At 41.8% G+C, this 15484-nt stretch overlaps 2 protein-coding genes across 2 annotated transcripts; one reads left to right on the top strand and one right to left on the bottom strand.

Moving 5' to 3' along the window:
* Nucleotides 1-965: 965 nt before the first annotated feature.
* On the bottom strand, nt 966-2617 carry cdca5 (cell division cycle associated 5). Its single transcript, XM_046418008.1, has one exon. It carries the CDS (start codon nt 2615-2617, stop codon nt 1853-1855), a length of 765 nt encoding a protein of 254 aa, XP_046273964.1. The 3' UTR covers nt 966-1852.
* Nucleotides 2618-2760: 143 nt separating this feature from the next.
* On the top strand, nt 2761-13561 carry psmb2 (proteasome 20S subunit beta 2). The gene is made up of 6 exons (XM_046418009.1): nt 2761-3007; nt 3548-3670; nt 3835-3905; nt 11779-11941; nt 12335-12384; nt 13322-13561. The coding sequence occupies exons 1-6, from the start codon at nt 2917-2919 to the stop codon at nt 13421-13423; spliced, it is 600 nt and encodes a 199-aa protein (XP_046273965.1). The 5' UTR covers nt 2761-2916; the 3' UTR covers nt 13424-13561.
* The last annotated feature ends 1923 nt before the right edge of the window (nt 13562-15484 follow it).

Below are 15484 nucleotides of genomic sequence, written 5' to 3'. Positions count from 1 at the left end.
AGACATCTGCACTTCATTTTCATTTCACGAGCTTCTAAAATGTTTAACGTAGTATAAACCCAACTAGAGCCACTAGAACCTCTGTTATGTAAATTACAGTATGGACAGCAGCAGAATTATGACTGTTTCTGGAGTCTCTTTAACTCTTCAGGTGAGATTAACAGCATCATTTAAAGGCTTTTGGTCTCATTTGGTGCTATGCTGTGAATATCTCCCAGCGACATTCTGCTGGATTGAGATCTGCTAACTATATAATCCACAGCACAATTCACATCACTTCTCACATGAGCTAATGACCTCTTGTGTCCTGTATAGAAACATCTGTATTTATGTTATCCAATCAGTTATCTGGGTTCTACTTTAATGTGTCACTTGTCTGTACATCTGCTGAAAACTACAGTTAAAGCCAACTCAATCCATACAGATCCAGTTTACCTAAGGCTGCAGTCAGAGGCAGACATGAGGGTTGGTAACCCCCCCCTTGTTAGTGCAAATTATACAACACATCCATTTACACCTTTAAGAGACTCTAGAGGACGTTTTACCTGTCCACCATTCTCATTAAATCCAGACAGATCGCCCACTCACTCACTCGTTCAGTCGGCCTCATCATAATCACTGGTGACTAACGATGTGTACAGGAAATACGCTGTTAGCAAAGCGTTTGGCTAGCAGCTTATGAAACATTAGCATTATTGGTGACAAGTAGCATCATTCCCCAGAATCTAAACTGCACGTGTCCAAAAGGCAACAATACTTTTGGGCTGATTTTTTTTTAAATGGGTTCTTAACAGGGGTGTCATGGTGTAAATGTGGACAAGACTTGAGATACTGGAAAAGTATTACACTATGCTTTAAACAAGATCAAACTACTTCCTCTCAGATGATCAGCTCACAATACAGTGATTTGGCAGAATTAAAGATTTCTCTGAAACAGACAGTATCAGGACTTGAACCTCCAGATCTAGCATTTCTTCGTGTTTATTTACATTTACAAGCAAGTGAAAGATAAAAAATAGATTCTCTTTTATGTTTAAAACGGGACAGATGTAGCTTAAAGTGAGCAGTCAAGGAACAACACAGGTGCTGCTTTACAGTCTTATCCTGAAAGTTTCTGACAATTAAATGTAGATGTAAAACATTATTAAAGAGTGGTTACAGACCTCTGAACTGCTGCCCACTTTTCCGTTGCTTTTCAATGAGTCAAATACAATGAGCAATGAAGAAACACAAAATGCCAATCGCGTCTCGTCAGTTTTCTCCTGATTGAAAATAATCCCCACCTATTGCTTTCACATCCACAAATAATGTTTTACAAACTAATTTCCACATGTAATTACAATCCATAAGTGGCACATGTTTTGCTTCGATGTCTCAAGAGCACAATCAAACAGTTTGTGCTTAAAGTTGATTGGAACAGTCAAAAAACCTTGAAAAAACAAACTTAATGAATGCAGTTTTGTCAAGCTGAATCTTTAAAGATGAGATGCATGAGATGAATGATCACAAGAAAGAATATCTGCAGAAAAGTTTCGATAACAACCAAAATAAAGAACATGCTTTGGGCTTGACTTGTTTAACTATTGGTCATTTTGAAATCAAAACAAATCAGATGTGACCATACTATGTTATACCACCACATAATAATCTAAACAACCACATTAAGAGCATTTACGAATTTCAAAGAATAAAAATGTACAATAGAGCTGGAAATATACAAAAACACGAATGCTTTGAGTATGAAACACACAGGTAAGTATTATCTTCCCATTGTTTGTGTCTATCAGCATGTCAGGGGATAAACTCAACATGCTATATAGTCTTTCAACGTCTGTCAGTCGCGGCAGTTTGTTTACTCCACGACCAGCTCAAACACCTCTGCCGCCTCAAACTCAGCGTTCATCTCTGCAGCCATTGCGTCCAGCTCTGTTTCGTCTATCTGCTGGACCTTCTTCCTCCTCCTCTTCTCCTTCACCACAGCCACTCCGGGGATGTTCGTGTCCGGTTCGGGGAAAGCTGATCCACAGTCATCCGCCTCGAGCAAAGACGTGAATGAGTTCAGACCAGACAAGGGTCCAGAAACCTCCAGACCTGTCTTGGATTGCCCGACTCTCCGGACCACCTCGGGGGTTTTCAGCTTTTCAAAGCCGAACAAGGTCTCACGGGAGTCAGGGCTGTTGAGAGACTTGTCGCTGAGCCTGCTGTAGGACCGGCGCACTTTCTGCGACCACACCGCATCCTCTGGGTCCAGGGCCGTCTGCTGGGGGCGAGAAAGGGGCGGCGGTGAAGAGGGGAGGATCGGTGAGGGCATAGTGGCCTTCGTCCTCTTCTTGGCCGAGGAGGAATCCCGACGGCCTGGTACAGGACCTGGGGTGGAGACATTTGGCTTCTTCTGCTGGATGCCTTCTGACCCCGAACGTCTTGGCGTGTTCTCCTTGTTGTGTTCCGACGGTGCGACAGTTTTTCTGGGTGCTATTTTCCTCACAGTGATGGAGCGTTTAACAGCAACAGAGGGCAGCGCCATTTTGTTGTCAGCTTTTGCGTTAGCCTGAGGAGGAGAACTCAATCGCGCTGACCGTCTTCGCTGTGAGTGGTTAAGGTTATTAGATTCCGCCATTGTGTTTTAAGGCTCCGCTCGTTAATACCGACCTTTTCCTGGCAAAGTAACGGATTCTTCTTGGATTTACTTTACAATTGACACAGTAGAATAACAACACGGGCGACAGGACAACAGCAGTCCGCTCAAATTGCCCGCCTATGTCGCATAGAAAGGACGAAGAAACTTTTTCCGGTGACGTCAACAGTGTGCGCCATCCATCTCAAAGTTTTGCTGTGTAATCTGCTCAGGGGAGGAAAAGAGACGTCTGCTATTTCAGACTATCGTTGAAATATATCAACTCATAGCTCTCGCAAAGAATGGAATATTTAATTGGGATCCAGGGTCCTGATTTCGTCCTGGTCGCTGCGGATAATGTTGCAGCCAGCAGCATCATTCAGATGAAACATGGTATGACAACGCGTTAGCTTAGCGATAGCCACTGAGCCGGTTATTTTAGCTACACCTGCTAGCAGACCAGTTTTCATAGTTTTTGTTGACATTAAAGTCGGCTTTGTTACTGATAAATTGCTCCTAGTGCCCATTCTCTTTTATCTTGACTTGTGGTGTGTGTAACCTTCCCTCTTGCCACATTATAACCGTAGTTTCTGAATGTAACGAGTCAGTGTGCTAGCAAAGCTAAACGTAGCCAAGTTACTGTAAGTTGAAATTCCTTAGCGGATAAATCTTTCTCATTCTGCTTTTACAGTCTTTGGATATTTTCCTGTCCTTAAGCAATTATAGTATTTATAAGACAATAACCATGTACTGCTCTGGGTTCATTTTTGACAATCAAACCAAGGTTAGCATAAGCTGAGCGAGCAGGCTTCCGACTATGAAAGTGAAAGTAACTGCTGATTTAACGCTGCTCACTCTGGTAGTCAGTAAATTGCCAATCAAATAATTTATGAACACAAGGATAATTAAGAAATGAATGTGTGTGTTTTTCAGACTATGACAAGATGTTCAAACTAAGTGAGAAGATTTTGCTGCTGTGCGTTGGAGAAGCAGGAGACACAGTACAGTTTGCAGAGTACATTCAGAAAAACGTTCAGCTTTACAAAATGAGGAATGGTAAGGACCTATGAGATGATACCTGTGTGCTAAAACCCTTCTTTCACCTTCAGAAGTCTCCAGTTTAAATCTAAAGTATCCACTCATTGACAGTGAAGTCATACTGAAAGGCAGAGTGTGTTTTCTGAAACACTGTTGACATTTTTTGCCTCTAATTTCATTAGGTTATGAACTCAGTCCAGCAGCAGCAGCGAACTTCACAAGAAAGAACCTTGCAGAATACCTTCGGAGCAGGGTAACTATCACGATACTCACAAAGTACTAACCCTCTGCAACGTGTAAATGAATATATAAACGACAAGAGCTCCAAGCTGTCTTTGTAGCTTCATCGAGTGAAATATCCTGGAGGGTCTCCACTAACTGAGTGGTTTTGTGGACACTGACTATTGATGATTTACACATCATAATTGCTAGTGATTCAAAATAAATAAATTAAGTTTGCTTGTAACGGCTCAAAGAGTCGACAAAGTCAGATCAGTGTTTTATGACAGCACACGTAAAACCCTTTAGGCCCTGGCATCCAGCGTGCAGGTAATAATTCATGTTCACACAAACTGTAGAGATTTAGCTGTCTCTTTAACTTAAATTAACTTTAAATTAACTTAATTTAACTGATATGATTCATTTTGTCTTATGAAAGAGTGGATTTTCTGTCGGCATTGACCTTTACTAAGTGCTATCAGTGTCCCATAACTCAGTAACTATTACTTTGTGAGATTTGTTTTCTCCTGCCTTTGGAAAATTGTGTTTGTTTTAGGTAACGGTATATTGAGAGATCTGACTGTGATAATAACCAATAATTCTTTGTGTTGAGGGCCACATTGTCTTGATTGATTCTCATTATCAGCATAACATAAAGAGATGATGACTTTTTGTAGCACAGCTTTATGTCTTCTCCACTTTTGGTCCTCACACCAGATATACAGTGAAGTTATAGCACTGAGTTTTGATTTCATTCTACTAACGTCTTGTGCTACACTGACAAATAGAATTAAGTGAAATTGAAAATTGTCTTTGAAAGTGAGACCACACATGGTCAGTCATGGAAAATGAGTTGAAGAGCCTTGTGGTGTCTCCAGGAATATAAATTCAACTTGCAAAGCTGCACTATCCACTCCATGTTGTATAGGCATGTATTCTTTCACCTGATCCATCTTTTATGCCTTTTGTGCACTTTTTTCTGTGACCTTAAACATTTTCTGACCCACTGTAAAGACTTTCAGCATCACTATCTTTGTAAATTTTCTCAGTAGCTAATGAATCTCTTGTACCAGTGGTCGGCATCGGAATTAACCACATTCATCGTGGGGTAATGAGTGAACACACGTAATACTGTACTGTAATTTCTATTTTAACTTAATTACCTTTCTCCGTTAGCGTTTGCAATCTCATTTTGCTTTAGGGAAGAAAAGATAGAATCACAAATTAATTCCCATAAGTTAAAGTAATGCTCCCTCCAAGTGGCATGGACAGTCACCATATGTGGTACGTTTATTCATCTCTATCAAAAATGTATTCATTTCTACTTTTAAATGATTTAATTGTTTGAAACAATTTCTTTTAACATCTAAACACAACCGAGGCCTTGTTTGTCTTGATGACGTGACTGCTGAGATGTGGTATTAAGGATGGTGAATTTCAGGTGGAATCTAAGTCTTACTTGCAGTAATGTGTGTGTTGTTATCAGCTTGAGACACTGAAGCTGAAACATCAGATGCATTTTGGCAGCAGCAGGTACATTTGTCAGCTGGTTGTGAATGATGACGAAGGTTTTTCCCTTTGAGACTTCATGACAACACCTGAGCCTCCAACCCCCCCCCCCCCCCCCCCCCTAACTGCACAATTGCTCCGGGTATATTGTTAAAATACCTTGATTTTGACCTTCGGTATCTTTTTTTTTTTTCTTTTTTTTTTTTTGTACCAAACAAAAACACTTGGAGGTGTGTTTTTTTTTTCCTCCTCCATTTGTTTGCATGTTTGTGAACTGGTTCGTTTATTTATGCTGAACATGTCTTGAAAAGTGCAGTGATTTTTGAAATTATTATGTGTGTCCTTGAGGCCTCGCGGAGCCCTGAGAGCCTCACAGAAGCAGAATACACTCATCTTTCAGGCAGTACAGAAGAGTGCACTCAAGCAAGAACTAGAATTAGGTATTTATATTGTATATTCAAACAAATGTAGAGATAAGCTCTCTCAATTCAGTTATTTGTTTACATATTTTATTAGTGAGTCCTGTGCTTTACACTTAAGTGTTGATTGGTGAAGTTTTTAGGGTCAGGATAGTTTCAATTACACCCTCACAAGTAAGAATATTGAACATATTCATTATGTCCCAATAATTCCAAATCAGTCCTCAAAGGGCTTTACAATCTGTTTAAGTGTAGAGGGAAAAATAGCAGAAACCCTTTAACAGGAACAGAACATGCCAGAGTGCTCAAAGTGTTAGTGTTAGCAAACTTTGATTAATCAAAAAAGTGAGAAAAGTTTCCTGATGTAAAATGTGTAAATTAAAGTATAGATAAACACGCCTAGAACCTGATGAACTTTTTGGTACTTGAAACTTTTCAGTACTCGATGTTGTAAACCATTTAATACCTACAACCCAAATCGCACGTCATGCATATTTTTGGCCCCTGCCATCCCAAAATCTGAGACTCTGTAGGATAAACGGCCATTTATATCTTAATGTTAGTTTTTTGGTCCATAAAATATCTTAAAACAGTGAATACGGGCCGTCACAGTTTCCCATGGTCCTTGATCTCATCTTGTATCTGATCAGTGGTCGCAGTAGGACTGGAAAAGCAGCAAGTCCTCACATTTGAGAAGCTAGAACAAGATAATGTTTGACATTTTTTGCTTAAAAGTGACTTAAAACCATGAATGAACCCACTATTAAAATATTTTATCTTCTTTTCAGTTTTCTGTTGAAAACCGTTTGTCGACTAATTGTTTCAGCCTTGCGCAGTTTACATGAGTTTTAACTTGTTGTGCGCAGTCACATTTGTGTTTTGAGATGTAAGCTCTGCTCCGCGTACACATTAATTTGTTAAGAGTGGTGCAGCCGCTGCCTGTCACAATAGCAGAAGGGTGAAAATAATTACAAAAAACAATTAGTGTGGCAGAGAAGGGAATGTGGGACACATCGAACGGGGGATAAGGGTAGAGCAGCGGCAGCGGCAGGAGGAGGTGTGTGTGTGTGTGGAGAGAGGGGGTGTTGGTGGTCCCAAGGGGGGACAGCCAGACCCAGTAGACAACACTATGTAGACTGGAGTGTGAGAACGAGTAGGAGTCAACGCACACACAAATACAATAAGCATGCACACAGAGGGACCTATAGGATCAGGATCATTTTATTCTGTCAAGGTTGTACATGTTGTGGAGGATAACATTTATATTCATGTCTTGCCATAAGCTGCAAGTGTATCGTTATTTTTGTGCCCCACGGTGACGAATTTGGTTTTATGAGTGCAGGATTTACTAATGCTGCGTTCTCAGGAGTGCTCAGAAAGTGAAGCAATAGCACTTTCTCCTCTGCATCCCACACCTTCCTCAAGCTATGCTCTTCTCACATTCATCAACCTCCAGAGTACATGGACATTTGCAAATTATGTTGTATAAACAGTTTTTTTTATGGTGTTTTTTTCCCCCCCAGAACATCTTGAGTATGTAGAATATGTAATGTGTGCTGTCTGCTCGAATGTGAAACAGAGACGAATTGTCTGCTCGAGTCCTGAATGGTTTGATAGCAGGTACGGAAGTAACATTTTTTAACTGATGTACAGGACACAGAGAAGCGTCTGAAGCGTTACTTAAATCTTTAGTGCAATTACTGCCCCACAGGTGCCATTGATGGTTCCTTATTTTCATCATCCATCAGTCCACATTAATAGATTAGTTGTTTGGTCTCCACAGTGTCAGAAATGAGATCATTTACCTTGAAAAGACAGCAGAAGTGTTGAAGTGAAGTAAATTACCTTTCTATTCTAACTAACATTTCACAGAATGATAAGATTTTTTATTTTAAGTTGTGCAGGACAGAAAATAACTGTCAATTTTATTAATTATTTCAGTCAATGTTAAAGACAAACTGCCAAAACTTCCCCAGTGAAATTCTCTCAAATGTGAGAATTTTGATGGGAATCTTTTGTTTTTAACTCCTTGGTGATCTAACATGCTATAATGAAAACAGAAATTTGAAGTTCATCTGTGAGGGTCGACAAGGAAAACGAAAGTAAAACGTGTGCGGCGTAAATGAACTTTGACATCACGAGCTGAAATTTGTCAACTAAAGCAAAATGTTGTGCTCAGTGGTTGAAAAAGCCTGTAGTCCAAGACTTGATTCTTGTCTGGGGAACTGGCGGCTTATGTTGGAATTTATTTTAATTAATCTGATTAAATCAATGCAGATTAAAGTTCAACCCGGACAGAAAGGAAAGATAATGATCTGCTTTTGTACAACAAATCTCCTTTCCCCCCCTTTTCTACCATCCTTAAATAATTCTCGGACTCCCTAAACCCCCCACAACAACAAAAAAAAAATCAGCACGTGATCTCACTGGCATGTCCAGACCCCTAGGTTAAAAACCACTGTCTGATAAATGAATCAGTGGTATATTGTTAATTCTGATGACCTTATTCCTGCAGGATAAATTACACATGAGTCCTTCAGTCTGAAAGATGTCGTACCCCAGTGGCTGCGGACCTCCGGGAGGTGTAGTTAGCTAAAGTCAGCTGAGCATGTCGGTGCAGAAGAAGCGAAACCCTGTTCATATACGACTGTGCGCTTACCAGCCTGCCGTCCAGAAAAACAACTCCGCTAACCTCTGGAGTACTGCATTCACTCAAGCTTTAGACAAAAAAAAAAACAGCAGTAATCACCTGAGGCCTTGACTCCGCTGCATGCATATCAGTAATGATACACATGAAATTCAGCACAAAGCAAAACAACCACTGCAAAGTTTTAGGGGCATAGAAACTCACTATCAGCTCTGTCCGTCTTTGTTTTAGATTCCTGTCTGATGTGCTGTAATATGTGCGCATGAATTGATGTTTAATTGACAGGTAGAGCAGCGAGATAGTCAAAAGTTTTGGTGAGTGTGGGAGGCATGAGACATGAAGTCAAACTGACAAATCAAAACTCAGGAGGCAGATGGTTTATAAATATCACATTTGATTTTTTTTTTTTTTTGGAGAATATGTAGAAGCCTAAAAGCCTTACAGTCATATAGGTGGTTGTTGGCTCTGCTGTATACTAAAGAAGTAAACTAAAAAAGAGTTTGAGCTGTTCGTGTTCAGATTTTTTTCTATAGGGCCAAGCAACAGTTTAGTCTCTGTGCTGTGGTGATCTACAGCTGGCCCTGTATGAGTTTGTACGATATATTTTCTTTTTTTTCTGAAGCACAGGCACGCAATGGGCACAAATAATTACTGGCGCCATATTGCACACGGCTCCCCTGCTCCTGCACAGATGAACAATTAATACAGCAGATTGAGGAGAAATGCCAATAAAGAGAACATGCCCCGGGGCAGAGTGCAAAAATAGGGGGGAAGGAGGGAGGAAAGGGAGGAAGGAGGGAGTGCTGGAACGTGAAAGAAGAGGAGTTTGGGGATGAGTTTGCGATGACCTAGCTTAGATTAGCACCAGTTGTGGTAAACAGCTGTCCACTGGTAACAAAACCTGCTTACCAGGGCCTCTAAAGCTCACTATTTAACACTATAAAAGAATAGTTTTTGTATAGTTTCCTTTAAAAAAAAAAGTGTAAATATTCCCATATTTTTTACTTGGTATGTTTTCACTCTATCTGCAATGGGAACTTCCCCATTGCAGGACTGATAAAGTCCTATCTTATCCACTACTAGATATCTTTGGACAGGCCCAGGCTAACAGTTTTCCTGTTTCCAGTCTTTGTGCTAAGCTAAGCAAAGCAGCTACCTTCTCTTATCCTGAACTTTTGGCAAATTAGTGTGTTTTTCAAAATTCCAGTCTATTTTTTGTGTCTGCTGAAAGTGATGGTGGCAGCACGCAGGTGAAGGTTTCATTTCATGGCAGGACGGTGGCCTTGTTTGGCTGAGAGCGAGAGCATCGCGGCGGGCGGGCGCGGGGGGGATAAAACATATGTGTATTGTTTGCATGTGAACCAGGGTGTGAGTTCAGGTGGCTGGGTTAACAAGGTGCCTGGTTCCCTCTGAGGTGACATGGGAAGGGAAGGTTATTTTGATGCCAAGTCCGCATTACTGTTACATTGTAACCAGTGAGACAGGTGTCTGGTGGGTGGGGGGGGTGACGCCACTGGGGCTTTCGCAGGCTCACGGAGGAGTTAAAGCGCACACATAAACACACACACACATAGATATTCATCCTGAGATTCACACCCGTTGTGCACCCTCACAAACACACTGTTTCTCTTTCTCCCGTGTGTGTGTGTGCACTCAAAACCATCGTTAACACACAGAGTAAAGCCGACTCCACAGGGAACGATCATCATTGCCCTTGTGGCAAACGTAGCGCTAACACACAAGTCATAGAAATAAGCAGGTCGGCTGAGAGATGAATTGAAATGAGAGGGCAGGTGTGTGGATCACAGCTCGCTTGGCTTCATATGAATCATATTTGCCTCACTGCACGACAGAGGAGGCAATTTTACATTTATTCCTGTTGCCTTTTAATAACCCCCCCCCCCCAAAAAACACTGCGGTGCTTCTACCTCCGTCAAGAATTTAGGCCATAAGTTGTTTTGAAATCGAAAAAATTGTCTAGCTTTAAAGGGATTTTTTTATTATTATTATTATTATTTCAAATGGGGAACACTGGCTCACAACAGCGAAAGGAGAAAATTAGTGTTTTGGAGGAAGAGAAGGGAGAAGAGGCTGGGAGCGTAAAAGATGTAATTTAACAAGAGGGAAGCGGGGGGGTGAGGAAGGGGCAAGAGAAATGACTTTAGAAGTTTTTAATGAGCCCTGGCGCTACTCCAGGGCACAGGGTGAAGGCGGAGGAGAGGGGAGGAGGGAGGGAGTTAAAGAAGGGATGAAGAGGGAGGGAGGGTGCGATGGAGGGAGCAACAGGGGTGTTGACTCCCAGCAGATGTCACACTGCCAGTGACACCCTAACGCCCCCCCCTTCCCAGCACACACACACACACACTCAAACACACACTCCTCTGTCCTGTCACGCCCTTTCACCTCTCCTCTCCCTACATCACTCTCCAGCTATTCCTCCCCTTGCCCTCCCCCCTGTTTATGCTGTGCTTGTGCAGTGTTGTGAAACTATTTTGAGCGACAATGAAGTGAGATGAGGTACAGCCAGTGACACCAGTATAACCGTACATATTGATGGCACTTCTGACTGTGGAAAAGAAGTAGTTATTTAAACGCAGTAATCTCACCGACTACACAGAGCAAATACTCGTGTGTTTAAAGGCATAAAGCTGCCCGGTGTAATGCAATGCTGGAAAGTTGGCATGACAACGTTTTATCTATCTTCATAACAATCACGATGTAAACAGCGGGGACACTGATTTTATGTTGACATCGGAGTCTGCACATGTGACATGTATGTGACGATGAAGCCTTGAGCCCGGTTAAACTTTGTCATCATGCTGAGGGTTGAGACTGGCCTTACAGTTGACTTAATTTTTGAACACAGTGTCTGCATTAGTAGCTGAAGGTGATAGAGTTGAGAGAAGAAGGCATGAAGGAGTTAAGGTGGGGTCTCATGATGAAAGATGCTATGTTATGGAAAGCTGCCTTGTATGCTGATGCTGCTTTGTGGGATCCAGTGTTTTCAGAGCTTGACCCGTGCTGGGACTGAAAGTCAAGTTACATGCGATAGCATATGAAACTGGAGTAAAGAAAAAAATGATTGGATTTCACAGTGAATTTGTCACTTGGAGTGGCTTTCAGAGCAGTTGGTTTTTATATCAGAATTTCTGAGTCTTTTTATGAACCAAAAAACTGCATCAGAAAGCCCAAATGTGATGATTGAAGAGTTTGGTGTGAACCATCCAACAGTAACATTGAATTTGATCAAACAAACGCCTTGTAAAAACCTTTCTTTTAGATTAGAATATTAATCCCCCCTTCCCTCCCCCCAATCTCTCCTCCGTTTCCAGACTCCGTATCATGTGAACCTGTTGCTGGCGGGCTACGATGACACAGACGGCCCAGGTCTCTACTACATGGACTACCTGTCTTCCCTGGCCAAGGCCCCCTTCGCTGCCCACGGCTACGGAGCTTTCCTCACTCTCTCCATTCTGGACCGGCACTACAGACCAGGTCAGTGCAGAGACAAGCCTCATGCATGATTCTCCTCTTTATTGTTCCCGTGAGGCTGACTGGCAAGACAAGTGAGAGGAATAAAGAATATGATTCGAGCTCGTACTGCTTCTGCGGCGGAGGCTATGCAGTCGGGCCACACTGTGGTCACGATACAGACTGATGGCTTGGTGAGGGGGTCTCGTTAAATAGAATTGTTTGACCTAATGGCAGGTGATAACAGCAGAAACAAGACAACAGTGTGGCCCTTTTGTCCATACACTGCAACATCCTCTTAATTCATCTGTTAATGATGCAACTTTCTCCTCTTTATTTAAATCTAATACGTGTCTTCCATCATTCCCATTTTGTCCCGATGTTTCGCGATTCTCATTTTCTCGTGTTTTGTTCTAGATCTGACCCGAGAAGAGGCAGTGGATCTGCTGAAGAAATGCATTGCAGAAGTGAGTTTTACGTTAATAATGAGCATCTTGTTTATTCCTGTATTATGTTGCTCAGCCTCTTGGATAGCAATTTAGCGCTGCAAAAAGCAGCCTCAGACCAGTTTTCATTGTGTTCACATGGCACAGTGGTACTGCTAAGAAGGAAAATTCACTCTCAATTTGGCTCGTGTGGATTTAGTTTTAATATTCTGAATCCACATCAAATACAAGACTGGAGCAGCACGTCAGTCTGTTCGGTCCACACCGACTCCGACCTCCGTCCGGCTGTCGAGTGCTGGGGACAGCTGGCAGCCAAACTGTCTTCAGCAGGCCGACTGACAGCACAATGAAAATAGTTTTCATGCAAGCTCAAACAAGAAGATAAACCAGTCAACTTTGTTTTATTCGTTGATTCATTGATGTTAAGGGGGGAATCTGCCCACAGTGAAACCGACATGCTCGCAGCCATGCCGGGAGTCTCGATCAGTCATTACAGATACCGTTAATAAGTTTGCAACATATAAACAGCAGGACATTTGTGTGATTTAAACAGCTGTCTGTGGAGATTATGCTTCACGAAGCATGCCAGAGGAAAAGAAAACAGACTTGAGTGTTAACAACAAAAAAAAAACAAAAACAACAAACGCGGGGGTCCTGCAGTGTCTCGGAGTCAATGTGGATTGATACTCTTAATAAAAGGGAAGACTGTGTCAGGGGTCAGCTGAATGACAGGTGTCAAAAACATGTTCTCTGTGGATTAGCCTTTTTAGCCTTAACCGTCAGTTTATTTAATCGCTTCTTTTTGATTTATTTATTTTTTTTTGACTCAAAGAGTTTCACTTGATTCTGCACCCGATTCTGCCTTTATTTTAACATTTCTGCCTCCGCTGTGTCTCTCCCTCTCTCTCTCTCTCTCTCTCTCTCTCTCTCTCTCTCTCTCTCTCCCTCCCTCCTCCAGCTGAACAAGCGCTTCATCCTGAACCTCCCGTCCTTCAACGTCCGTTTGATTGACAAGGAGGGCATCCACGACCTGGAGAAACTCACCTCTGGCACCGAGTGACCGCTCACTGCTCAGCTACCAACCCTCACGCCCTCGTTTCTTCCCCTTCTTTTTTTTTTCTTTTCTTTTTATTTTGTACCGTTGACCTCCTTGCTCTTTCTGTTCCAATAAAAAGTGACACACACAGTTGAGATACAAGCTCTTTGTCCCTGTGGTGCTTTCTCATTGCTCTCTATTCTACTCATCTGCGCATGGAAAGAGAACAGCCTTCTGGCTGTGTACTTTTGCACTTGTACTCAGTGAGGATGTGTGTGGGTAATGTACACTTGCTCATGCTTGTACACGTGTAATAAACACGCGTGCACATATAATGTTACTTAAAAAAAAGGAAAAGTAGTTTTCTCATAGAATTTTGCCTGAGTGACCAATCTGCATAGAAATATTGACAATATTTACTGTGAGGTTAAATGTTTTTAGTGTAAAGGTCTGTGTGCTTGTATAAATGCTTTATTGCTTTAAATCACAAAAGATTTAAAGCAACACAGCTCACAGGTGAATGTACTTAATGTTAGCTACTAACAAGCAAAAATCTGACATTGGTAGATAATAATAGCAGTGTATTCGTGTAGTCAATTAAAACGCAGCACCACTGGTGTTAGTGAATGAATAAACATCACCTGCACACAGTTGGCATCGATTGCAGAACTAATGAATCGGGTTACCTTGTGCAGGTGTTCCGACTGTGATTCACTCTGTACCCAAGCGAGGCCGTCAAAAACAAATCCAGGTACCCTTCAGGAAATAATTGTTTTTTAAAGTAGTGTAGCCTGTTTATTTCAACATCAACCAACAAACACCACACCTTGAATTTAAATAAACGTGATCCGTGACCCAGACTCACCTTCCAACACCATCCACATCCCAGTTGAAAGCTCTGGAAAAAGAACAGAATTTAGATTTTATTTGGGGTTTTTTATGTTTACTATGTTTCTGAGGTAAACAACAAACTTTAATGGCAAGATGTGATTTCTAGGGATGTCACAAAGAGGTGACGTGTCAGTAATCCAATTTTTTTTTGTTTTTTTTTTAAAAAAAAGGTGTTAAAATTTTGCATTTAATGGTTTACCATTAGGGTGTAAGTGAATCAAAATAAATATGTTGCTAATGTGTAATGCACACGTGGTGGACAGGGGGTTGTGAAAAATAAAATAATTCAAAAGAAAGTGTTGCATTCCTGCAGACTGTCAGAACAGATAATACCGAAAAGCAACCTTTTCATTAAACATATTTTCCAAGCATCAAATTCACAATATGAAACAACACCTAAATGCAGCACAGCCGCAAGCTGTGTGTCGGAGTGGCTCGTATTTTTAGTATGTGGCGCTGATAGTGTGCAGGAATTTAACACTCTTAAAAAAAAAAAATAAAAAAATGATATGTTACTGAAATTAGTTTTGTGAGATCAGGAGTGGGCCTGTAGGTGGGTTTGCAGAAGATGTTTGGGGCGGTGAAAAAAAATAACTTCAACTGTAATGATTTGCTAAAAAGTAGCTGCTGAAATAAATTAATTTTGACTGTGTACAGGCAGCGTTACAGTAAATGAGCACACTTGTATGAAGCTGTAAATGGAAAAACCAGGCCAAGTTGGTAACAGCTGAATGTGTGTGTGTGTGTGTGTGTGTGTGTGTGTGGCTTTATCATCATCTCCTCTCTCCACCACAGACAGGTGATTAATAAACATTAAACAATCCCTCCTCTCTCAAACACACCGGAATCTGACGGGAAGAGCAGCATATGTTTGCCTGGAGGCACGGGGAGAGATGGAGAGCGGCCCCGCTGAGTGTCAGATAGAGGGAATAGGAGAGGGGCTGAGGGGGGGTGAGGAGGGTGAGGAGGAGGAGGAGGAGGAGGAGGAGGGGCTCGGTTACAAGAGAGGGAGATGAAGGGACGAGGGGGGGAATTGACACAAGAGGGTAATGAGATGGGAGGAGAGAAAGGGACATACGGCAGGTAGGGATGAGTGATGTTTGAGAGTGTACGAGCAGGCGACGTGTGTGTGTGTGTGTGTGTGTGTGTATGTGTGTGTGTGTGTGTGTGTGCTGTCCCTGGAAAGCAGTAATT

This window comes from Scatophagus argus, chromosome 17 (assembly GCF_020382885.2).
Source record: "Scatophagus argus isolate fScaArg1 chromosome 17, fScaArg1.pri, whole genome shotgun sequence".
Classification (NCBI taxonomy): Eukaryota; Metazoa; Chordata; class Actinopteri; family Scatophagidae; genus Scatophagus; species Scatophagus argus.
Note: the sequence above shows the minus strand (reverse complement) of the source record. Positions and strands in the feature narration are given on the sequence as shown.